The sequence below is a fragment of the Danio rerio genome, chromosome 24, assembly GCF_049306965.1.
Source record: "Danio rerio strain Tuebingen ecotype United States chromosome 24, GRCz12tu, whole genome shotgun sequence".
In the NCBI taxonomy this organism is placed as follows: Eukaryota; Metazoa; Chordata; class Actinopteri; order Cypriniformes; family Danionidae; genus Danio; species Danio rerio.
Window position 1 is genome coordinate 35,823,579 of NC_133199.1, and position 27,709 is coordinate 35,851,287.

At 35.3% G+C, this 27,709-nt stretch overlaps 1 protein-coding gene across 2 annotated transcripts in view; it reads right to left on the minus strand.

Annotated features, from left to right (window-relative positions):
* mmp16a (matrix metallopeptidase 16a (membrane-inserted)) overlaps window positions 1–27,709 on the minus strand; it is a 105,825-nt gene that overhangs the window by 57,467 nt on the left and 20,649 nt on the right. Inside the window, exons 2-4 of one of the 2 annotated variants that reach the window (XM_073940969.1) lie at window positions 13,406–13,554; window positions 11,807–11,821; window positions 8,845–8,967 (exon numbers count right to left, since the gene is read on the minus strand). In XM_073940969.1, coding sequence (XP_073797070.1) covers window positions 8,845–8,967; window positions 11,807–11,821; window positions 13,406–13,554 — 287 coding nt within the window. The remainder of the gene's footprint in view (window positions 1–8,844; window positions 8,968–11,806; window positions 11,822–13,405; window positions 13,555–27,709) is intronic. The other variant, XM_073940970.1, reaches the window with a different exon arrangement.

Genomic DNA, 27,709 nt, shown 5'->3' on the forward strand with positions numbered 1-27,709 from the left:
AGAGCTGGTGGAAAATCGTTTTCCACAATCTAACCATGATAAATCACAGCAACGGCCAGGGGTTAAGTGTGTGTCAAAAGGGCACAATGGTTATAATTCATGGATCGACTCTTTTGGGGTTTGAACCTGTAACTGTTTGGCCATGAGCCCAGGACTTTAACCACTGGGCTTCACCACCGACACCAGAATCAAGTCTTTTTCCATTGGGGAAAATCCAACAGTGGGAGTGTTGTCCACTATACTTATACTAGCAGGGTTGTGTGGTTTTTCTGAATTGAATGGAAATGGTTTTTAAATTACTGAGTTTGGATTTAATTTAAATGTAGGTAGCAGACAGGTAGAAAGCTGGAATGATGTAAACTGTAAATAAAAAATCATTTAGCTTTAATTAAGCTACAAAAGTGAGAGGAAAACATGAAAAAAAATAGAATAATCCTAATTTAATAAAATGTGTATTAAAACATGGCTATATATATATATATATATATATATATATATATATATATATATATATATATATATATATATATATATATATTTATATATATATATATATATATATATATATATATATATATATATTTWTATATATATATATATATATATATATATATATTTATATATTTATATATTTATATATTTATATATATATATATATATATATATATATATATATATATATATATATATATATATATATATATATATATATATATATATATAGTTGAAGTCAGAATTATTAGCCCCCTTGAATTATTAGCGCCCCGGGTTATTTTTTTCACCAATTTCTGTTTAATGGAGAAAAGATTGTTTCAGCACATTTCTAAGCATAATAGTTTTAAAAACGTATTTCTAATAACGGATTTATTTTATCTTTGTCATGATGACAGTAAATAATATTTTACTTGATATTTTTCAAGACACTTCTATACACCTTAAAGTGACATTTAAAGGCTTAACTAGGTTAATAGGGTGAACTAGGCAGGTTAGGGTAAATAGGCAAGTTATTGTATAGCGATGGTTTGTTCTGTAGATTATCGGAAAAAAAGTTAGCTTAAAGGGGCTAATAATTTTGTCCCAAAAATGTTTTTTTAAAAATTAATAACTACTTTTATTCTAGCCGAAATAAAATAAATAAGACTTTTTCCAGAAGAAAAAAATATTATCAGACATACTGTGAAAATTTCCTTGCTTTGTTAAAAATCATTTGGGAAATATTTTTAAAAATAAAATAAAATCAAAAGGGGGCTAATAATTCTCACTTCAACTGTATATATTATTCTGCAATATCAGAACTCGTTCAGCCTCCTCACCCTTTTGTATCACTCCACGCACATAGAGTGACAGCCACAAGATGGCGACAGAGACAGCATAATAAGCCCTCAGAGGAGAAAAGGTTGGCGTAATTTCAAACTACAGCTGATCAAAGTATTATAAAATTAGTGAGTGACAGAGAAGTCGATCTCTTTCTTTTTTATGTTGTAGTGCTGTATTTATACCATAGTAATTGTAGAGAATTGAGAGTGAGACAGGACTAATATCAGGAATGTATGTATTTTTTGTTAGCCACCCTTTGTATAACCCTGAGTTACTTTTTGGTTGGTCACGGGTGGGAAGGCACTCGGGCTGCGTCCTTGTGCCAATGCATGCCTCTGTCACGTTTAGCGTGATCAAAACAGAAACAAAAACAGGAACAAAAAGGGTGTGGATCCAAGTGCAGATTTAATGATAAATAGTGCAGCGACAGTGAACAAAAATACAAAATACCAAAGTAACAAAATAACAAACAATCAACAAAACAAGAAACTAAGACAGATAAACACGAACTAGACTTTAGCAAGATACGAGAACAAGATCAGGAACAGCAAACTCGGAATACCAGACTTACTAGATCGAGGAGACAAGAAAGATAAACGACGCGATGACAAACAGTGGTGGAATGATAGAAAATATAGTCCAGATAATCAACAGAAACGGACACAGCTGTGATGGTAGATCAGTATACGTGGACTGGATGTAATGCGCGTGGTATGTATGAATTTGTAGTTTTTTGGGCGCTGTAGTTCCCTCTCAGTGTCCGTTGAACTACAGCGCCCTCAGGTGGTCACTGACAGTCATGACAGCCTCCAGTGCTGATATACAGCCATATCGCACTGCTACTCATATGATGTTGCTGATATATATCATTTAGCTCATTTTAGCAAGAGTTTAAAGATCAGCGCAGCTACTCAAATGTCAGGACGATCTAAATGTGTTTGGAAACAGTTTATAGATGATTTATTAGAATTAGCTGATTTCTGTGAAAGAAACGCTCATCTGAATTATCATTGTCTGTATAGAAAAGTTTTACAGTTGAGGTGTGACGTTACTGCGGTCAGGCCAGCTACTGTACAGCAAGTCAAAAGCACGCGTTCATTCTAGCCGATGTTATTTTGTTTGGTCGCTCATAAACTGCGTGTTGTGGTACATCACCGAAGAATTAATATGAAAACAAATACCACTACCCCAAACGCATTTGGTCATTACATATAATAGCCCCACATCTGATGATGAAATATTAAATGGTAACAGAGCAATGGAAAGCACAAAAAAAAACAGGATTTTCAGGTCTGGTTTATTCGTAATTACAAAAAAAGAGCACAGAAATCAGCTAATGCTAATAAATCATCCAAAAACCGTCTCCAAACACGTTCATATTGCTGATCTTTAAACTTCCCCTAAAATAAGCTATGGTTTCCAATAACAGTGCATATTTTCTTTACAAGTGAGAAAGGGTTTAGCTCGACTTGAGATAGAAGTTGATCGGTTGCTACCGCGTGCACGGACCGACCAATGGCATTTTTTAACTCGATTTATTTTTAACTCAAGAAAAGCATGTAGCAATGAAAACCAAGTGGCAAATAAAGAGAGGAAAGCATTTATCAAAGCTATTTAAATTGTGCACTTAAATGCATTTAAAATGATTTATAAATAAAATAACTATTAAATTATAATAACTGTAAAAATAATTGTCTATTTATTAATACATTTAAAAGTTATTTTTAAATGCATTGTTTTATTGCTTTATTAAATGACACTTAAAGGTACTATTTAAATAAACACATTTAAATATGTCAATTTATTTGTCCGTTATTTGTTCGTTAAAATTATGATTTATTTATATACATTTTTATGCTTAAATTATTAAATTGATCATTTGATTCTTCATTTTATTTCTAATTGGCCCTTCTGGTCCTTTATAAATTTACTGTAATTCCTTTAAAAAATAAGCAAACAATAAATTACTTTGGACATTCAAATAATAATTTCAAAATATCTGGTCTGATATATTTACATTGAGTAAAGCGAGTAAATATTTACAAATTGTGTTCCTAAGGAATCAAATTAAAATGTAAAATTGTGATTTAAAAAAATGAAGCCAATTAAAAAAGATGACAAAATTCAATTCAGTTCTGCTTAATAATTCATGACAATGCTTTTCCAAAAATCTTAATATGCTATTTTATATATTATATTTATTTTTAAATACAGAGCAGAACGTCTGCCAAACGAAAAACCAACAACAGTGTCCATTACACTCTAGAAAAACCAAAGTATTATCCCATCTGAACCCATGTAAACACAAGGCCTCACTCCACTGGACACTCAATGCACAACACTGCGCTTTGTTCTTCCAGTCCTTCGCTGGCGATATTGAAACTATGTCAGTTACGTGAATGACTGGAGAGTGTGTTTGTGTCAGTGGGTATGAGAACACAGCCTGCTTTCAGACACGCACACAGACACACACACACATGCATACAGTGATGTTATTTGTGCTCATTATAGTCTGAGCATCAGACCAGGGCTCTGTGTGTGTGTATGTGTGTGTATTGACATGGTATGATCCAGGGTTGGGGGAAGGTGAAGGGTGGTACAGTCTGGATCAAGACCGAGAGCAGCGTGTGCTGAAGGGAACATCTGCCTTCCCATCTGCTCAGCCTGGCTACACAAACACACACACACACACACACACACACGTATCACACACACATTTCTGCCCAAAGCCACCAAGCTGCATTCCATTACATAATCATAATCTTTCTCTCTCTCCTGTCTCACTATCTCTCTCAGCTGACTGTATTGTTTGACTTATTTTAAATCAAAGAAATGCTGGTACACTGGTTTATTCCTTTGTGATTTCGCATTGCCCGTCAGTTTTGTACATTAGCACACTTACTATCAAAGCAGGCCGGCCAGAGAGTTTAAAAGCACCGGTGTGGAGCTGGAGTTTGTTGTTAAAGCACTCACATGAATAATTCAGAAGCAATGTTTGTTATTGGAGCTGTTAAGCTGTCTAAATCATCCCGGGTAACAGGGAACACTCTCAGAACGTTCAGGCAAGGTTCTCTCAAAGTTATGAAGAAGCGCACTTAGTATATCAACTGTTTGTTTGTAGCTTTCTGATCTGTAATCTTTTTAGCATAGAGATGTTGTTTATACTTTGAGTACATTTACAAGGACACCAATACTCCGATTTGAATATGATTAAGACAATACTCTGATTAGGAGTCTACCATGTAAACAGCGATTTCTGATTACCTTAATACGACTAAAGTCATAATCCAAAAAAAGCAGTTCCATCTGTTTGATTATTTTTATAATCTAAAGAACTGCTTTGGAGAAGTCAAAAGCATATAAAGAACTCGATTGCATTTAGGGAACTTTTTTTTTTCATCGCGCAAATCTGCCAACACAATAGTCTCAGGCAGATTATTTTGAGCCAAATATAAGGCAGTTATTTTTGAATATAGGTCATACATACATAAGCTGTGGGATTATCAAAGAAATGTTGCATTTAGCATAGAGAGCATCATCTCTGTATAAGACAACAATACAAATCAGTGTTTTCAGTGTCATATTGTAACAATATAGGTCAAAACACAATTCCTTAAGTCTGATTGCTGCTTTATAGTTCAGTTTTTCATTTGCATACTATGTACTTAGTATATTCATTTTGCAAACTTTTAGTAACTAGTTACTGAAACTGATCTTAACCCATGTACACTACCTGACAAAAGTCTTGTCATCGATCCCAGTTCTAAGAACAATAAATAATAACATAACTTCTAGTTGATCATTTAGAAAAGTGTCAGAAGGTAGATTTTTCCGATAAATCATCTGTTGAACTGCATCCCAATCATCACAAATACTGCAGAAGACCTATTGGAACCCACATGGACCTGAGATTCTCACAGAAATCAGTCAAGTTTGGTGAACGAAAAATCATGGTTTGGGGTTACGATCAGTATGGGGGAGTGCGAGAGATCTGCAGAGTGGATGACAACATCAACAGCCTGAGGTATCAAGACATTTGTGCTGCCCATTACATTACAAACCCCAGGAGAGGGCAAATTCTTCAGCAGGATAGCGCTCCTTCTCATACTTCAGCCTCCACATCAAAGTTCCTGAAAGCAAAGAAGGTCAATGTGCTTCAGGATTGGCCAGCCAAGTCACCAGACATGAACATTGTGGAGCACGTCTGGGGTAAGATGAAGGAGGAGGCATTGAAGATGAATCCAAAAAATCTTGATGAACTCTGGGAGTCCTGCAGGAACGCTTTCTTTGCCATTCCAGATGACTTTATTATTAAGTGATTAGAGTCATTGCAAATATGTATGAATGCAGTCCTCCAAGCTCATGGGAGTCATACACAATAGTAATTCATTCTCCACTGCACAATGACTTTATATTCTATACTGTACATTATTTCTGTTACAAGTTTTTTGTCTAAGCAAAGTCAGACCTTACTGTCATAATTAAATCATTCAAAATCAAGGCATGATCATGTTTTATTTTGCAATATTAAGCATAATCTAGAGGCCTTGGCCTTTCATATAAGCCATTTCTGATACCAAATGATCAACTAGAACAAGTTGTTATTGTTGTAACTAAAAATTTGATAGGTAACAAGACTTTTGTCAGGTAGTGTATTTACATATATAACCCAGTACTTTACATTATATAACAAAGGAAAAACACAGACCAACTAATGCAAAACTGCTTTCAACGTAATAATAATAATCAGAAATGTTTTTCGAGCATCAAATCAACACATTTAGGCACTCTGTGAGTCACACTTTATTTTAGAATTGTTTAGGGTACAATTCTTTGCTATTAATGAAGCATTAACTATGACTTTTGTCTCAAAAATGTCCTAATCTGCTGCTTATTAATAGTTATTAAGGTAGTAGTTAGTATATTGGGTAGGATTAGAGATGTAAAATAAGGTCATACAGAATAAATATACAGCTAATATCCTAATAATAGAAGGTGATACGCCACTATTTAATAGTGAGATTGAATATTTGAATGCTTTCTGAAGGATCTAGCCTGGATTCAGCTTTCTTTCACAAAAATCCAAATGAATTCCATTTCATAATTAATTCCAGTAGGAAATAGCAGTTACAAATCTTAATAATATGTCATAATATTTACTTTCTACAATTTTACAGTATTATTTGTAGTTTCTTAGAGTTACGTTTTATCCACTTAAGTGATAGATCACCCTAAAATCCAAATTCTGGTGTTATTTTTTTACTTTCTACTTCCAAACCTTCCAAAGAGTTTCCAAACCTGCTTCTCTTTCTCTCTTCTGTTGAACACAAAAGAAGACATTTTAAAGAATGCTGAAAACTTGTAACCATTGACTTTCAATGTTTTTCCTATAATGAAAGTCAATGGTTAAAGGTTTTCAGCTTTCATTAAAATATGTCTTTTGTGTTCAACTGAAGAAAGAAACTCAAACCAGTTTGGAACAAGTCAGGGGTGAGTAAATATTCCTTTTTGGCTGAACTATCCCTTTAACTTAGACTTTCAGAAACATTAATCAATCTTGACCTCAATCATGTTTCATTCAGATAATGGCTATTGGCTAAAGTAATTTAGCTTATTCCAATTCCCTTCTACTGTTATTCCAGAAGATGTTTGCAAAAGCAGAGAGTCCGCAGTTAGAGACGAGACTGTTGGATGGAGTGATTTAGGAACGAGAGAAGGGAGTTTGGCAGACGGACAGTGAGGTGAAGGAGAAGAATCTGACAGACTAATTATCTCAGCACTGCTGCTGGCACTGTAAAAAATCATTCTCTTAATCAGTATTAGATTCCTATTCCAGTAAAACCTCTTTAAACGTCCTTAAAAACAAGACATTTATATAACTGAGTGGCAAAGCTGCATTAAAAAAATGACATGTTTTCAGAGAATGTATTTTAAAGTTAATATTAGGTTTTAAGTTAATTAATAATATTAAAATTAAACAAGTTAATATCAAGCCCTAATGCTAACAATTTTTTTTCTACTTATGTTAAGTTTGTTAAATCCTTACATTATTTATTTTTACACTAATCATTTTTGTACAAACATTAATCTTTATTTTTCTACAAGTGTCATAAAATAAACACAAAAATATTAAAATGCATTGATTCAATTCAAAACTCTTTTTACAGTATTAATTTAACAGTAAACAGTCAAAGCAGTACATTATTGTGTTACATAATGTTAAAACCTCTTATCAACATTAACATAGAATCTTTTATATTAGTATAATGGGTTAAGGATGTAGAATAAGATTATGCAGTATATGTAAGTTATATGTAAAAATAAACAGTTAATATATCAGTAATAGGTAGGTAATAAGTCACTAGTTAACAGAGAGAATGGTACTTAAAGTTTTTTGGTTCTTAGAGTTAATTGGCACCTAAATTTAAGTGTTACCAAAAATACATACAGGCCAAAAGAAAAAAAAAACATGGCTTCTGGTGATACACTGAGATCTTATTAAGCAGAACAATGGAGATCTACATTTTACATGTTTTGAAGTGGACCATCTTGGATCAAACTTTTGTTTTTTCAATAGGAAGAGGGTCATTTGACACAAGATACAAGATGTGCAACACCTGAAACTACGTATACTGGAAGCCTGTGCTGGCATTTCTCTTGCGGTGTTGCTATCAGTGTGTGAAGAGTGGGAGAAGACAATGCATTGACAATCCAACACAATGGGCAGCACATTGAACACATATTATAAGTGGTCAGAAGTTTGTAAATAACTCATGAAAGAATAAAGTTACATTAAAACCAAGCACACCATTGTTTTTCTTGTGAATTTCCTAATAAGTTTGATGTGTCAAATGACCCTCTTCCTATTGAAAAAACAAAAGTTGGATCCAAGATGGCCGACTTCAAAATGGTCACCATTGTCACCACCCATCCTGAAAAGTTTGCCCCCTCACATATACTAATGTGCCACAAACAGGACGTTAATATCACCAACCATTCAAAATTAATTAAGGTTTATCCATATAAATGGCCCACCCTGTACTTAAGTATAAACACTTACTGTATAACTAGATAAACAGGCAAAATAAACTGATCTCCAAACAATAAATGCATTAAAGTCTTGTGAAGTGCTTTAAAATGTGCATTTTTATTTGATGTTTGATGTAAACTCAACTGAAATAAGAGACGGCGGGACATAGAGTAGCCCCTCCCCTTTAAAGAACAACCAATAGTGTTTTATTTGATCACAGCTGGGCATGTCACATACGAGAGAGCATTTAATTGGTCAAGAAAATGAAGCATGAAAATTGTTGATCCATTCAGGCGGAAGTGATAAACTACAAGCTTTGGATGTTTATATCAGATTTATATAATCTAAACGCAAATTTTTCTCACTGCTTTGGAGCACACTAGCTTTTAGATATCCTCAAAACGAACATACTGATTGAAAATACACATTTGCTAACATACTGGTACGTCTAAAATGCACACAAATACACAGAAAAGATATGTGTCTTTGCAGCTCACCTGTATGTGATATGTCTGTGTAGCCATTTCTGTCCTGTGAGGGCGTAACGTCTTTTTCTGACGCTAAATTTCGAGGCTCTGTCAAACTGGTCTGGGACTCCACACCGTGGCTTCTTCATCCAGCTGAGAGACAGATAAGTTGAATCTTTAATAACAAACTGCGACACATACTACGTTACATTCAGCACGGCTTGTATTGGCCTCTAGACTACACACTCTAAAAATGTTATTTCAACCCAATTCTAGGTGTCATAGGGACTGACCTGACTACTAGGTTCATTTTTTAATTCTTTTTTTAAATAGGACCACATTAAATTGAACGTTTTGGTTTAAGTAACCCAGCATCTCCTAGGGTGCAATTTCAAATAAACATTTTTACTCACCAGCCAATGTTTAGTTCAGGGGTCACCAATCTCGGTCCAGGAGGGCCGGTGTCCCTGCAGGTTTTAGCTCTAACTTGCCTCACACCTGCCTGGGTGTTTCAAGTATATCTAGTAAGACCTTGATTAGCTTGTTCAGGTGTGTTTGATTAGGGTTGGAGCTAAAATCTGCAGGACACCGGCCCTCCAGGAACAAGTTTGGTGACCCCTGGTTTAGTTACTGGCCACCATTTATTCATTCATTTTACTTCAGCTAAGTCTCTATTTCAGAAGTCGCCACATCGGAATGAACCACTGATCATTCCGATACATGTTTTATGCAGCAGATGCCCTTCCAATCGCAACCCAGTATTGGGAAACACCTATACACACTCATTCACACACACTCATACACTACGGCCAATTTAGCTTACCCAATTCACCTAAAGCACATGTCTTTGGACTGTGGGTGTCAGGTTCCATGTTTTGTGACTTTCACCATGTGCTCCTTTGTTCTATTTTCCCGCCATCTCGTCATGTTCATCACCTCCACCTGCATTTCACCCCTGTATGTAACCTCTTTAATCCTCCCCTGTGTATGTATAGTCATGTGTGTCATTAGCCCCTTTCACACAGTGATACCGGTAAATATCTGGAAAATTTCCAGAACGACTTTACCGGTATATTCAAAAAAGCGCTGTTCACACAGGTGAGGACGTTACAGAAATTTTCCGGAAAAGAGCATTCACACATCCATTCCAAAATACCGGTAAATTCTGACATCATTCACCACAAATGAGCTTTAAACGGCTGCGCTTGTATTTGTAAACATTTGACTAAATTACAAACTCTGTGGATGATTAATATTGTGAACAACTTTCGCAGGATCACTTTCGCATGTCGAGATGTTCATAATATGTGCGTGTGCAGGCGCTCACAGGCTGTTTCACAGGCACACGCAAAGCTTGAAGGTAAACAAACAGCGGCTTATCATAAGCATCTCATTGATGATTATTTACACAGTTGGCATAAAGAAGAACATATAAACGTGATCTGACTAACTTCTAGCAGCTAAATGTGTCTGGAAAAATATTCAAAGGTTTTTATTCTCACAAATCGCGCGGACGTAAATGCGTCTGACTGTTGTGATTGGCTAAAGCAGACGTCTCACGTCAGCATGTTCTAGACGTGCACGCGCTTATTACGGTAATCTTCCTTCTGCGTTCACACAGCGCAGCATTCCGGCAAATTGCCGGTAATGTTACAACTTCTCTTTCCGGAAAATAGCCAGAACGAATTTACCGGTATTTTCAAAAAGGACCTGTTCACACATACAACCTTTCCGGAAAATTGCCGGCAATTTTCCGGAAAGGTCTGTATGTGTGAAAGGGGCTATTGAGTCATAGTCCTGTATTCTCAGTTGATGTCCGTCATCACCCCATGTCGTTCCTGAGTCGCCAGTGTTTCCCATGTCCTTCCTAGTGAGTGTCTGTTAATAAATCTACATGTTTTTTTGATAAGTCCTGTGATCCATGCGTTCTTGATCCAGCCCGGGGGTAACCGGGGCACTTGGAGGAATCCCACACAAATACTGGGAGAACATGCAAACTCCATAAAGAAATGCCAACTGGCACAGTTGGAACTCGAACCAGCGACCTTCTTGCTGTGAGGTGACAGTGCTAACCACTGAGCCACCGTGCCGCCCTATTGGCCACCATGTAGGATCATAATTCTTTTCTTTTTTAAATTCACGCTCCTCATGCAGTGTGCAACCCTCTTTACACCATCTTTCTAATGTTGGAAGCTGCCGGTTGAAGGATGTAATATATGAATCATAACCTGCCAAACTGGCTAGTGAGTTGATGTATGTTGCCCACCACGGATGATTTTCACATGCATTTGGCAGGTGTTAATTTCAAGCCATGTCCTGAATTAATTATCTTTCCAGAATAGCTTCTCGTATTCGACGAGGTGTTCCAAAATGTAACCTTTATTTATGTCATCTCGTCCACATGCAATATTTATGCTTGTGGTGGGATTTAATTTTGTATTTCTGCATTTAGAACTAATAGGACCACCATGTTTATACGGCAGATGCCAGAAGGAATATTTGGAGATGCCAAATATCAGACCTATGAGTTTTAAAGCTGCTATCGGATAATGAAAGTTCGAGAGATGAAACTGGATCTCAACTGCACATTTGTTGTGTCAGATTTGATACATATTTGTTGTTTTGCTTTGAGATTCACGTCAGTCAGTTTCCCTATGGATTCAGCTCGCAAATTAAATGTTTTCAAACCTCTATCATAATCTGCCAAGTGAATATTACATTGTAAAACCCACTATTGTACAGCAAATGTGGTTTTGAATCCCAAACACTGAGAAATTCTTGCTGCCCTAATTTGTTTAATTGAATTGAATTAACTTTTCAAGTCATCTCAACTTACATCAATAAAAAACTGAGTAAAAATATTTAGTTATATATATATATACTCAGTATATGCAGAAATCAGATCATTTTCATTGTGAAAGAAAAAGAGAACAGCAAATTTAGAACAGGTTCACAAGCAAGTAACAAATCACAAGAGAAGAATCATCCTCACCTTATGGTGATATCACTATGCCGATGCAAAAAGGAAACAAAGAGAGCATATAAGAGTTATGAAATCACCATTATCCTAGCATCCTATAATCATATGTAGTTATATTTTAAAGGCTCAAGTAGTTTCAGAAGAGGGTTCTCACAGCAATGGAAAACCATTTCTAGTTTCCCTACGAGAAAATCTCATTGAACAGTTCTTACTAACCCTTTTCCTTAAGGTCAAAATGTGTTTAGTTGACTTTACTTAAAAATTTTTAGGAAACCTGTTGCTTTAAAATTAGGTAAATGAACTTTGTGGATAGTTATTAAAATTAAGTAAACTTAACAGTTCTAAGTTATAACCGGTTTACTCACTTTTCTAAGTAAAGTCAGCTTGTCGGTTTTAAGGCAGCAGGTTTACTTATTTTCTTTAAGTAAAGTAACTAATAGCTTTTTAGGTCCCACTTTATATTAAGTGTCCTTAACTACTATGTACTTGCATCAAAAAATAAAAAAAATACACTGTACTTACTGTGTTTATGATGTTTTGAGTTGGGATAGAGGTTGGGTTATGAACAGGTTTGGTGGTATGGGTAGGTTTAAGGGTGGGTGAAGGTGTAAGGGATGGTCAACAGTGTATTTACAAATGTAATTACAAAAGTTAAATACAAATGTAATTACATGTATTTAATCAAGCATAAGTACTCAGTAAATACATGTATTTACACAATAAGTACATTGTAACAAACTATTAAATCCTGTGTAAATACATATTAGTTAAGACTAATATAATATAAAGTGGGACCGCTTTTTACTGTGGATAATGGAAACACAGATACCAATAAAGCACATTTATGTTGATCTAGCCATATTCAAATTTACATTCGTGCATTTGGATGTTAAACCCAAAGTGACTTTGCATTCAAGATATATAGACATACACTTGATTTAAAAAGTTGACCAGATTTCGACTTGCACTTAAGTGGAAACCCATTGTCTTAAACCACTTACGTTTCTGTACAAGGTCACTAAACATCCCTAGTTGAATTAACATAGGACTTAAGGGTGTATACACTGCAAAAAAATGCAGGGTTACACACAATTCCTTTAGTAAACACAAATTGATTAGGTTAACTTAAGTGGTTTTCCAAATTTTAGCGGATAGAATTAAGTTGAATTAAGTTGTCCAAAAAACTTAATAATTGTGTTGCTTCAACTCATTTTGAATAAGTATTTAGAAAAAGCAGCAAAAGTCTTTTTTTGAGTGTGTAGTTCTATGTTAATTCAGCCAGGGCTGTTTAGTTTCACCTTGTGTAAAAACTTAAGTGTTTTAAGGGAATGAGTTTCCATGCAATTCTCTTGTAGAGTCATCTATTCAGGTTAAGAATGCATACAGGTTATCATTTCCTGCATTCCCTGGGAATCAAACCTGTGACTGTTTTGAGGTCGTGCCCTCTTTGTCAATACCTACAACTTAAGGGCACTTACGGACATTTTGTTGTTCATGTAAACGCAGTGAGCGATGTTAAAAGAGTCCCCGAGAACAACATCATCTTTAACTTCTGACCCAGAATCAGTTAATATGGGAGCGAGAAGCTGTGAGAGTGTAAGTGCTACTCACTCGATGGTGTTTTTATCCAGTTCACCGGTGACTTTAAGGCCGTAGAGACGCTGCATGGCAGCAATAGCAGACTGCATGGTCTGTTCTGACCGCAGGATGGACATTCTGGGGTCTGTAGGAGGGAGGTAGCCATACGTCTGCAGCCAATCCTGACACAGAAAGAGATTTGATGTTAAAAAAAAACTGATCCTAACTGTACATGTTTATACTATGAAGCTGTTGTGTGATTCTGATTGGTAAATTAATGTTATAATGTGTGCAGTTATTGTCAAGGACATCAAGCACAACTGAAGTAGCTTCAGGCAGATTACATGTACACACCACTTCACCAAATGATTTCAGTTTATACAAAAGCCATTACAACAACAACCTGAGAACTTAAGATCAATCCAAAAATGAGTACACTCAAATAAATATATTGGTAATAATTAAACTAGAATAAACGAGAAAAACCAAGAGAATTTTGTAATTTTTTTTTCCAATAACTCCTTTGAATTTAAATGCATTAAATGACTAAACTCTTATTTTAATGGATATAAATAAATCAAATAAAACACACTAATATAATAATATAATATAATATAACAATAATATAATATAATGATAATAATTAAAATGTAATAAAACTGTTTTCTATAAATGCACCAAAAAATATTACCTGTATTCTTGAGGAAAGGTTAAAAAAATGTAAAAGGATTGTACACATTTATGCTGAGCACTCTATATACAGCTGAAGTCAGAATTAATAACCCCCCTGAATTAATTACAAATGAATTTAAGGGAGAGAAGATGTTTTCAACACATTTCTAAACATAATAGTTTTAATAACTCATTTCTAGTAACTGATTTATTTTATCTTTGCCATGATGACAGTAAATAATAGTTTACTATATATTTTTCAAGACACTTCTATACAGATTAAAGTGACATTTAAAGGCGTAACTAGGTTAATTAGGTTAACTAGGTAGGATAGGGTAATTAGGCAAGTAATTGTATAAAGATGGTTTGTTTTGTAGACTACTGAAAAAATATATAGCTTAAAGGGGCTAATATTTTTGACCTTAAATGGATTTAAAAAAATAAAAAACTGCTTTTATTCTAGCCGAAATAAAACAAAAAAGAAGAAAAAAAATATTATCAGGCATACTGTGAAAATGTCCTTGCTCCGTTAAACATCATTTGGGAAATATTTAAAAAAGACGAAAAAAATCAAAGGGGGGCTAATAATTTTGACTTCAACTGTATATATATATATATATATATATATATATATATATATATATATATATATATATATATATATATATATATATATATATATATATATATCCTACAATAGCATTAAAAACCAAACCTGACCAAGACATTGAACTATTTGGCATGTTTTTGCCACAGAGCTAATTTTTACCTTATACAGAAAGCCATAATGTCTCTAGCCCATACATACGCTTGCAGAAACATGGAAACATACAAGTCCACAGAAACATGTTGTCAGCAGTGCTCTGATGAATCTTTCATTGAAGTAGTTTTTGCAGTTCAAAAGCCACATCACAATTTTCCCTAGCAAAGCAGCTATAGTGCTGTTTGGGAAGCAATTAAAGTTAAATTCTCAGTGGGGAATGTTCTATTGGTAATATTATTTTATATATTATGTTTAGATTATTTTCTTCAAAAATAATCTCCCTGCAACGTTCTGGGAACATTATTTTGTAGCTAAAAATAATAACCTAAAAATAACTTTCAGGCAATGTACTTTATAACTTAATTTTTCATTCATTTTCTTTCAGCTTAGTCCATTTATTCATCAGGGGTCACCAAAGCGGAATGAACTGCCAACTTATCCAGTATGTGTTTTACACAACGGATGCTCTTCTAGCTGCAATCCAGTACTGGGAAACATCTATACACTCTCGCATTTACACTCGAACTCCGTTCGCCTTGCTGGAGAGGAACAGTCTGCGCAAAAGAAGCGCAGACTGGTTTTATTGAATACGGCTCTCATCTGATTGGCTGAAAGGTACGAGTAGCCCTGACTCTGGCAGGAAAGTCTCAAAAATACACACACACGTATCCAGGGGGAGTCGTACGTGAAAGAGGATTTGCACATTCTCATTCAGGATAAACTCGCAAGTTTTAAACATTCAAAACTTTGTGTACACTCTTATACATTTGCAAACGGTGTTTTGCATTTGTGAAACGTATTTTATGAAAATGTATTTTTATTTTGTGCACGTGAAATTTTTTTGTGAATATAAATAAATATTTTACGCACGTGAATTTGGCTACGCATGTGTACATTGTGTCTTTTGCGTGAATTTCTTTTGAGACTTATCTGATTCCATAAGTTACAAGTCTCCACATAATTCAGCAGGACTAAACTAACTCATCCTGACAGAGTTTTCCTTGGCCACTGCTACCAATGCTGCCATTAGCAGATTAAAAAAGGAGCTTGAGTTTGTTTTGAAGTGGTTTTCTCATTAATGCCAGAGAGAAGCAGTAGGAAGTGCTTACACGGATCCTCTGCTGACCCATCTGCTGCCTTCAGCCAACAGCCAAATGCATCACAACTCTACAACACTCATCATGACACTGTGTGCGTGCGTGCGTGTGTGTGTGCGAATGAGTGTGTGTTTTTGTGTGTGTGTGTGTGTGTGTGTGTGTGAATCATCACCTCTCAAGCTCTGCTCAGCTCTCTCTTTCAGCTATAAGAACAGCCCTGTCCTAATGTGCCCTTCTTAAAGTCACTGCATGTGTTTTAAAGAGAGCTTCACAATATAAACACACGCACACACAAAGAGTACACAAATAGATAAGGTTATCTTGACCCAAAAAGATTTTTGTATGTGATTTTTACAAAAATGATCACAAAAAGCAGCAGTTATTTGGGCCCAAGCACACTTGGAGAATCACGTTGTTTGATCTTTGGTTTATTAATTATTTAAAAACACTTAATTAATAAATTTGCTCCATGTTCAAACTACTTATTAAATAAATTTAATTGAGCTGTTTTATGTTCAAACCACTTAAATTTGTAAGTTGGCCTAATCGATTTGTGTTGAGACAACATGAACGAAATGTGTGGAACCCAGCATTTTTAAGTGAATGCTGATTTTAAATTTGAGGGTCATTTTTGTTGCTCAATCCAAAAGACCAAAACAAATTGGCTTCGAAATATATATATATTTTTTTTATTTTACTAGCTTTAGCTGGTTGTTAACACAACATTTAAGGTACTCCGTTAGCACATTGTAAGCGTGTATATACTGTGCATCCAGAAAGTATTCAAAGTATTTCACTTTTCCCACATTTTTTTTTTAATGTCACAGCCTTATTCCAAAATGGATTAAATTAATTTATTTCCTCAACATTCTACACACAATACCCCATAATGACAATGTGAAAACAGATTTTTTCAAATGATTGCAAATTTATTAAAAATAAAAACCTGAAAAATCACATGTACAGAAGTATTCACAGCCTTTGCTCAATACTTTATTGATGCACCTTTGGCAGCAATTACAGCCTCAAGTCTTTTTGAATATGACGCCACAAGCTTGGCACACCTGCCTTCGGGAATTTTTGCCCATTCCTCTTTGCAGTACCTTTCAAGATCTATCAGGTTGTATAGGATTCGACGGTGTACAGCCATTTTCAGTTCAATAGGATTTAGGTCTGGGCTCTGGCTGGGCCACTCAAGGACATTCACCGAGTTGTTTTGAAGCCACTTCATTAATATTTTGGCGGTGTGCTTCGGGTCATTGTCCTGCTGGAAGATGAGCCGTCGCCCCAGTCTGAAGTCAAGAGCACTCTGAAGCAGATTTTCATTCAGGACGTCTTTGTACATTGCTGCATATATATTTCCCGTTATCCTGACTAGTCTTCCAGTTCCTGCTGCTGAAAAACATCCCCACAGCATGATGCTGCCACCACCACCATGATTCGGATAGCAAATCCACTAGAGGATGCTGTCTAGATTTAAATCTGAAATACGTTACTTAGGATATGTTTTGCTGTGCATTTTAGATGCAAGTCTGTCTTGTACAGTTCCACGGGAAGGCTGCACTAAAATATGAACACATTTCTTTACTTATTGATAATATGTACCAGTAAATATCATTAGTGTGAAAAGAAACTGGGCATAGAAACTGCAGTCAAATGCATTGTGCAATAGGGCTCCAATAGTAAAGATTAGTTAATTGAACTAAACTCACAATAAAAAACTATATGTACAAAAGCTTATATTAATCTTAGGTAATGTTAATTTATTAGTCAATACCTAACATGTTAAAATCATTGTAGTAATCTGATTACATGTCATAATCAGTTTTTTAAATGGAGTAAAAAAAATAAATAAATAAATAAAATTGATCTGGATTTTTTAACTAATATTAACATCAATATTGAATTTGATTGAAACATTTGTTAACTTTGAACATCAAGCTAAATCTATTAAGTATTTTTATTGTTATACTTGTTATAGTAACAGTTTTTGCAGGTTTTGCCAATCAGAAGCCTCAAAAAAAGCCTTATTATAGATAATAATATTTATCGATAATTGTTCAATCAGTATACTGTACATGTTGCAAGAATTATTAGAATGTTTATGTCGTCGGCCATTGCACAGAATCATGTCTTGTAAACAGAGGAGATTGTGGCACACAATCTGATATCACACAAAGGAAATAGTTTTACGGACAAGCTAAAAACTCAATTTTCACCGACTACACAGACCCTGGCATTTTTGAAACCTTTTACCATGACATGGATTTTAAAAAGTTTCTGTTTCATTGATTTGATACTGCGTTATCATGTCAATATACAGCCAAACTCCATAGAAAATTGTGTGCACACTGCACAGGGCCTTGATATTCAGAGTATGATTTACAAATTTCCATGTGAATAGGTCCTGCAGCTGGCAAACTTAATTTGTTGACATACTAAACTAAAACGCATAACACAATTCACTCAAGTATGACATGTTCCCTCAATCAACTCTGCTTACTTGTCTGGGTATGGCTTTCCAAGCAAACAGTTAGAGGCAAAATGTGTCCTTAAAGATTAAGTCTGAACCTAACTCACTCATTAAGATTAATGGGAATGATAGTGCTAGCATTAGCAATACAGCTTGAAACATTAAAATGAATGTAAACAAAGAAACAGATTCAGGAACAGGGTCTATTTAAGTTAATTATGTTAGGAGTTTAATACACAAGTATGAACCTAGACTTTAAAGATTGCCTTATATAGATGTCCTAACATGACCACACAGCTTTTTTTTCCATGTTATTTACTAGGAATGTTGAATATTTATCAAGTCAATGCAAGAAGAAAGAACAAATTCAGGTGGTTCTGTGAAGTGCCTGACCAAAATCTTAATATATAACAGGTCACATGAATAAATCTCCATGGCACTTTTGATATGTTTCATGTGCAATGCATCACAAGGATAACTTGATAAAAGGTTTGTCAAGACAGATTTTATGTTGGCCTGAAAAAGTCTGACTTGATAGCTTGAAAGTTACAGTTTGAAGTAGTTTAAATATTTACATTTTAAGGTTCGAAAGGCAAAATTTACTAAACAGATAGCAAATCCTTTATCACATTAAAATATTTCTGTTTTACAAACATTCTGGCATGTTTTAGCACATCGTTAATGCTCTTAGCTGTAGCTAACATGTTTAGGACATTCCTGGCATACTTAAACAAAACATACAATGCTTCAACATTTTGCTAGCATGTTTTAGCAGTGAAACCACATTTTAGCTGGTCCCTAACAATATTTAGCACAGTGTTAACATGTTTTATCAAATACTTTAATTTTGATATTTAAAGGCCAAACATTTGGTAAACAGATAGCAAATCCTTTATCACATTAAAATATTCCTGTTTTACCAACATGCTGGAATGTTTTAGTATGTTGTTAATGCATTTAGCATGTAGCTAACATGTCATTCTTGGCACGCTTAAACAAAATATACAATGTTTTAACATGTTGCTAGCATATTTTAGGCCATTGAAATCACATTTTAGCTTGTCCCTAACAATATTTAGCACACAGTTAACATGTTTTATTAAATTGTTTAAACATTTAAATATTGAGGTTTAAAGGCCATACATTTGGTAAACAGAGAGCAAATCCTTTATCATGTTACAATATTTCTGTTTTACAAACATGCTGGCATGTTTTAGCACATTGTTAATGCATTTAGTATGTAGCTTACATGTTTAACACATTTCTTTGCTTGCTTAAACAAAATATAAAATGTTTCAACATGTTGCTAGCATGCTTTAGCGCACTGAATTCATATTTTAGCTTAGCCCTTACTAAAGTTTTGACATGCTTTATCAAAATATTAGCAAGCTTTAACATGTTGCTAGCATGCTGATACAAATTGCTGGCATATTTTACCACAGTTTTACCATGTTTTCATTAGTTCCAAACACATTTAGCATATATTTAGTATGTTGCAACAAATTCCAAACACATATTTTTAGCATCTTTAGCATTTTTAGCATCTCTCCTGAAAAAACAACTATAGTAATATCTAGTAAATACTATACAAGTATGTATGTTTTTGAACTGTACAATAGTGAAGTACTCGAATTTGTTGTTGTGATTTTACAGTTCCTGTGGTAATACAAAAACTAACACAGAAAAAGACAATGCTGTACCGTTTTCTACAACTTAAAATCTAAAGTATAATAAGTTTACCTGTGCAATATCGTTCATACTGTTCAAACAGTGTCCTAAAACATGTATCGTTCATACTTTATACTGTAGAATTCATTAATAATTGTTGTAAACACCAATATATACAGTATAATATACTTTACTAGAGCATGGTTTAAAAAACTATAGTATTTACCATAAATAACTTTACTATTTTTCCATGAGGGATATTTTAGCACACTAGTAGCATGTTTTAACACATTAATAGCATGTTTTATTAATTCATTCGTTTCCTTCAGCTTAAGCCTGATTTATACTTCTGCGTCAGGTGACCGGCGTAACCCACGGCGCATGCAACGTGCGTAGCTGTGCATTTATACTTCTGCGCGCTGTCTCTGTTGGTCTGCATTAACACTTCCGAAACGCTAGTTGGCAGTGAGGTGTTAATGTTCCTCTGTGTCGAGTTTCTTCGCTACTTTTTTGCTTTTCCTGAACACTTCCGGGATGTACAAGTGGCTCAAACTCGCTCATTTTGAGGCAGGAACCGGCGGACGTGCAACAACTTTAACTATGACGTAAACACAAAACAAAACTTTCCATCCGGATCCTTCACGGTACACCACACATGTAAACAATCGCTTGCGCGGCGTCGCGCCATTCGCGCGGCTCTCGGTCCCGCCCAGACTCGTCAGTGCTACTAAGCCGACCAATCACAGAGCTTACGCTACGCGTCGTTGCGACGTGTAGTTACATTTTTTGAGAGGTGGACGTCAGTGACGGCTATGGCCACGGCGAAGGGCTATGCGTCAGCGCCGTAGCATACGCCGGTGTTTGACGCAGAAGTATAAATCAGCCTTTAGTCCCTTTATTCAGAGGTCACCACAACAGAATGAACCACCAACTTATCCAGCATATGTTTTACACACCGGATGCCCTTCCAGCTGCAACCCAGTACTGGGAAATGCCCATACACTCTCACATGCACACACTCACACACTATGGCCAATTTAGTTTATTCAGTTCACCTATACTGCATGTCTTGAACTGTGGGGGAAACCCAGAGCAAACCCATGCAAACAAAGGGAGAACATGCAACTCCACACAGAAATGTCAACTGACCCAGCCAGGACTCGAACCAACAACCTTCTTGCTGTGAGGCGATAGTGCTAACTACTGAGCCCCCGTGTCACCCTAGCATGTTTTATCTTACCACTAAATTGACTGTCTAAACATGTAACAAAATGTTAGCACGTTTAGCTCATTGCTACAGTGTTTTAGCACACTGTTAGCATGCTTAATGCTTCACAAACTCTTAAATGATAAAGCAGAGATTTCATTGTGAGCTCATTTCTCATCTAATTCTTCCATCTCTAAAATGATCTATGGGTTCTTTTATAATGCTGCAATATTACCGTGTGCCATTTGTTTCAGTGTTTCCTTTCTACGAATGAAATATGTGAGACACTAGAGCTCAATTTGATTTTCTAAGCTCCGAAAGAGCAATGAAACTTTAGGGTGCAGCTGAAATATGTATAACACATAGAGACGTGCCAACTGAATTGAGAATTTCCTCAAAGGATTTTCTCTGCCTACTGGTTGACCTTCACCTCTGATGGATGGCATGTCTGCTCAGGAAAGTGTAGCGATGTGCTAATTCATCCTGTATTTGCATTCACTCGCAGCATGCGGCTAGCTAAACAGTGATCTGTTATCTTCAGATGCTTTTTCCTTCACATGAACCATGCCTTTAACTGGAACCGACAGTCAGACTTCATAAATAAAACTCATAACCTAATTTAATGTTGAAATGGGATCCAAGGGGATCTGTGGTGGTTCAGGTTTACAGGCACATATGTGATGAGGTGAGATCTGAAGTGAGCGAAGAAACAAAGCAAATGTGTCACAGTATTTGGTGGGCGGCATTGTGCAGAGGTGCTATTAATTCGATTGCACAACTTCACAAAGCTATTGCTGCCCAGCGTCTACTCCCAACACTTAACATTGCTCTATTTGTTTAGGGTAAGGAGGGATGCTTTTTTCTATTCGCTAGCTTTGTTTCAAAACCCCAAAGGTTGCAAAATGCCTTAAATCCTGGCAAAAAAAGAGCATGAGTATAAATAAACACGGTGAGCTCCAGCTTAATCTGTGTGAGGTGTGTTATTGCGTTAGGTATTGAAAAGGTTTTGGAAAGGCTGTTTAATTTACACCATAACCTTAAAAGTGAAATGTGCCTTTTAGTGTGCCGTAACAAGCTTTAGCACATTCCTAGCATGTCGTAACAAATTGCTAGCGTGTTTTAAAATGTTGCTAACATTAACATTGGGGCTGTGGGACTATGTGTTTGTTGAAACCTTTGGAAACTTGCTTATTTTTTGCAATCAGGATTATTGCAAGTAGTGGAGCAGAATTAGCAGACCTTCCCAAAAGAAATAAAATACTATAGTAATTTATAGTAAACACTACAGTGTTTTGATCTATACTATAGTAAATTACTTGACTTAATCTGTTGTAGTAACTTTATAGTTGCTATGGTAATACAATTGTAGCAGTATAAACAAATTACCCAATACTGTAGTACGTCTCCTATAACTATGCAAATTATGCTGCAATACACCACAGTTTACTGTAGTAAAGCTGAAGTATACTAGAGTATTTGTTAGTTTATTAGTTGACTATTCAACATTACAACAGTATGTTGTATCACTAACAGAGTTGATTCGTTCAATTTCCTTTGACTTAGTCCCTTATTTATGAGGGTTTGTCACAGCGGATTGAACCGCCAACTATTCCGGCATATGTTTTACGCAGCGGATGCTCTTCCAGCTGCAACCTAGTATTGGGAAACACCCATACACACTCAGTCACACACACTCATAAACTATAGACAAGGACAGAATACTGCACACAAATATGCCAACCGGCTCAGTCAGGACTTGACCCAGCGACCTTCTTGCTTAGAAGCAACATTGCTAACTACTGAGCAACAGTGCTGCCGTAACAAGGAGTTCATGCATTCTTTCATTTTTTTTTCGCCATATGATTTACAAAGCGGATTCCCTTCCAGCCGCAACCCATCACTGGGACACACCCACACACACTCATTCACAAACACTTATACACTACGGTTAATTTTAGCATACCCAATTCACCTGTTCCACATGTCTTTGGACTGTGGGGGAAACCAGAGCACCCAGAGGAAACCCACGTAAACACGGGGAGAACATGCAAACAAGCTACACACAGAAACGCCAACATATCCAGCCGGGGCTTGAATTAGCGAACTGCTTGCTGTGAGGCTACTGTTTCTACCCACTACGCCACCTTGACGCTCTAACAAAGAGTTTTAAAACTATAATATATACATTGTAAAACTCTTTACTATAATATGATTTAAAAAAACACTACTATAATTTACTGTAGTTTTTCTCTTGTTTGATATTTTAGCACAATGCTAGTATGTTTCAACACATTGTTATGAGCAGGTATTACCATATCACTAAAATGACAGCAAAACACAGTATTTTACAGTATTTACTATAAATTACTACAGTATTTTTTCACGTGGGTTAGGCTGAGTTTAGTACATTCCCAAATTAAATATAATAAAAAATATACAGTAGATATAAATGAATATTAAATATTAATATCATTCAGACTTTGTAGACTTGATTTTTTTTTTACATAATTTAATTTCCAGTCTGCTTTCTAAAGGTTTTTAGAGTAGTATAATAATAATAATAATAATAATAATAATAATAATAATAATAATAATAATAATAATAATAATAATAATAATAATAATAATAAGCAGTGGCGCAGTAGGTAGTGCTGTCGCCTCACAGCAAGAAGGTCGCTGGGTCGCTGGTTCGAACCTCGGCTCAGTTGGCGTTTCTGTGTGGAGTTTGCATGTTCTCCCTGCGTTCGCGTGGGTTTCCTCCGGGTGCTCCGGTTTCCCCCAGAGTCCAAAGACATGCGGTACAAGCGAATTTGGTAGACTAAATTGTCTGTAGTGTATGAGTGTGTGTGGATATTTCCCAGAAATGGGTTGCGGCTGGAAGGGTATCCCCTACGTAAAAACATGCTAGATAAGTTGCCGGTTAATTCTGCTGTGGCAACCCTGGATTAATAAAAGGACTAAGCTAAAAAATGAATGAATAATAATAATAATCAAAAAATAATATTAAAACAATTATTCATTCATTTTCCTTTGGCTAAGTCCCTTATTTATCAGAGGTCACCACAGCGGAATGAACCACCGACTATTCCAGCATATGTTTTATGCAGCGGATGCCCTTCCAGCTACAAACCCAATACTGGGAAACAATAAAACAAATAAATATTGTTTAAATATTCTACATAATTAACTTTTTTATCTTCAATTTATTTAACTTATAGATTTTCACTACAACCTCATGAGAGTTGACTTTTATACAATAGTATTTCAAACTCAGGATCCAATTCAGGACCAAATATTTACTTAGTTTTGATTTTCAGTAGGTGAAAAATATTTTTGTTCCTTCTGCTGTATTTATGTCAAATGTCAGAGCTTCTAAATGAGAGCGATTGAAATTACAATATTAATTATGATTACCAGCACAACTGAGACTAATCCTAACATAAACTGCATCGCTCTCCCGTCTGAATAGGATATTCATAACATGCGAGCAAGCATTCAAACATCCACATATTTACACGAGGAGCGAATGTACAGACAAGGATAATCCGAGGTATCTGGCTTTTCATGAACTTTTATCAGCTGAGCTTCACACTGCAGGTCAATGTTTTCTTACACCTCTCTGTCAATCCCCTCATATCAGAGCAGGAACACGTTTAATACTGAAAAGGCAGATTAATTCATGTTCTTTGAGGAGAGAAATTATTTAAAAAGAAGCTATGGGTTTTTCAGTGATGTGGGAAGAAGCATGACTTATACAGCTATGGAAAAATATAAGCAGCGACTTGAAAATTCATTTTCTCTAGATTTACTAGAGATTTATTTAGAGTTGTGTGTTTGAGTACAGCATAATTCTGTTATATTTTGTAAACTGCTAATGACGTGTCTTCCAAATTTTAAGTTAAAAAAAATAATTTAGAGCAGTGTTTCTCAACCATGTTTCTGGAGGACCAGCAGCTCTGCACATTTTACCATGTCTCCTTAACCAAACACACCTGATCCAGATCATCAGCAGAGACTGACTCATAATGTGACAAAGGAGACATCCAAAACAGTGTTGGTGATCCTCCAGGAACGTGGTTAAGCAACTCTGATTTAGAGCAATTATTGTTTGCATAAAATAACAAAAATGGCTATGTTTTTCAGATGCTTATATATATTTTTAGACAATACCCAGTATTGTACACAGTACACACAATATACAGTATCCTTAGAACTTTCCTACTGTTTAAGTTGTGAGTTTTACCATTTTTTAGCCCATTCAGTTGATCCATGGGTCATGTTTAGCTTAGCTTAGCACAAATCATTGAATCAGATTAGACCATTAGCATCTCGTTTAAAAAATTACCAGATTTTCGATAATTTTCCTAATTAAGGCTTGATTCTTCTGTAGTTACTATTTTACTGTAGTTAATTATTTTGGCACAAATATTCTGGCACAATAATCAAGAAATCGCTGTGCCTGCTGCATCATGGAACAGCAGTAAAATTTCTTGATTGTAACGCCAGAATGAGAGTATATTTCCAAGCCACATTGGCATAAAAGACAGCTATTTTCATTCTCTGTCGGTCTTAGTACATGATGTAACTACAAAAAAGTCAAGTTTTAAATGGGAAAATTACTGAAACTCTTGTCAAGTGAGATACTAAGTCTAATCTGATTTAATGAATTATGTTAAGCTAAGCTAAAAGTGCTTCTGTCAGACCCTGCACTCGACTGAATGGATTCAAAAATATGTAAAATGAGCATTCATTCATTCATCCATTCATTTTCTTTTCGACTTAGTTCCTCAATTAATCTGGGGTCCCCACAGCGGAATGAACCACCAACTTATCCAGCATATGTTTTATGCAGCGGATGCCCTTCCAGCTGCAACCCATCACTGGGAAACACATACACACTCATTCACACACACATACACTATGGACAATTTTACCTTACCCAATTCACCTATACAGCATGTCTTTGGAATGTGGGGGAAACCGGAGATCTCAAAGAAAACCCAAGCAACGCCACAGAAACGCCAACTGACCCAGCCGAGGCTCAAACCAGCGACCTTCTTGCTGTGAGGCGACAGCACTACCTGCTGCGTCGGCCATAAATTGAGCATATTTCCAAAAAAAAAAATATTGTGTTCCTTTAGGAAAGCAATATTTGGTGGAGTAACCCAAATTTTCAATCACAACAAATGAAAATATTTGTTATTCTGACCAAAAATTGAAATGTGGAATATTATCAGATCATCGTACAATAAAAAAAAAAATGTATTAACAAATTTCTATAGCCAAGGAAAAATATAAGCGGCGACTTGAAAATTAATTTTCTCTAGATTTATGATTTAGAGTTGAGTGTTTGAGTACAGCATAACTCTGATTTATTCTGACATTTCATCTAAGTTTTAAATAAAATTGTCATTTAGAGTAATTATTGCTTGCATAAAATAACTAAAAAGGTGCTGTTTTTTTTTCAGATGAGTATATACATTTTTAGAAAATACAATACTCAGAAACATTTTTTCTTTTTTACTTAAGAAGAATTAAAGGAACATTCTACTTCTTTTTGGAAATAGGCTCATTTTACAACCTTCCTAAAGTTAAACAGCTGAGTTTTATCATTTTGAATACATTCATCTGAACTCCGGGTCTGACCAGAGCACTTTTAGCTTAGCTTAGCATAAATCATTGAATCAGATTAGACAATTAGCATCTCACTTAAAAATGACTAGCTTGACTTGCTATTTTTAGGCCAATGTGGCTAGGAACTATATTTTGCCGACATAATAAAGAAATCGTTGTGTAAAATTCCTTGATTTTTACGCCAAAATGAGTATAGCTCCTCGCCATATCAGCCTGGAAAATAGCAACTTTCATTTTCTGTCTGTCTTAGTACACAAAGTAACTACATTAAAGTCAACCTTAAAAAAGGAAAATTATTAAAACTCTCATCAATTGAAAGGCTAATGGCCTAATCTGGTTTAATGAATTATGCTAAGCTAAGCTAAAAATGCTTCTGTTAGATGCTGCGATCGACTGAATGGATTCAAAAATGGTAACTGTTTAATCCTAGGTTACTTCTAGGTAAAAAAAGTGGAGTGTTTCTTTAAGGAAGCAATATTTTGTGGATTTTCAATTGCAACAAGCGAAAACATTTGTTATTCGGACCAAAAGTGCAAAAAAATCATAAGGGCGGCAACACCAAAGCTCCAAAAATATACATTTATCAACTTAAAAAAGCTCTCGCAAAGCGTGTGATGTTTCAAGCATGCTGGCTCTTCATCAGAAATGTCTTACACTTTGTGAGAGCTTTTTTGAGTTAATAAATGTATATTTTTGAAGCTTTGGTGTTGCCGCCTTTATGATTTTTTTGCATTCTTTGTTGTTTAGCTGAACACCTATTTAGATTGATGTGTGTGCATTTTTTTCATTCTGACCAAAAGTGGAATTTGGAAGAAATATTATC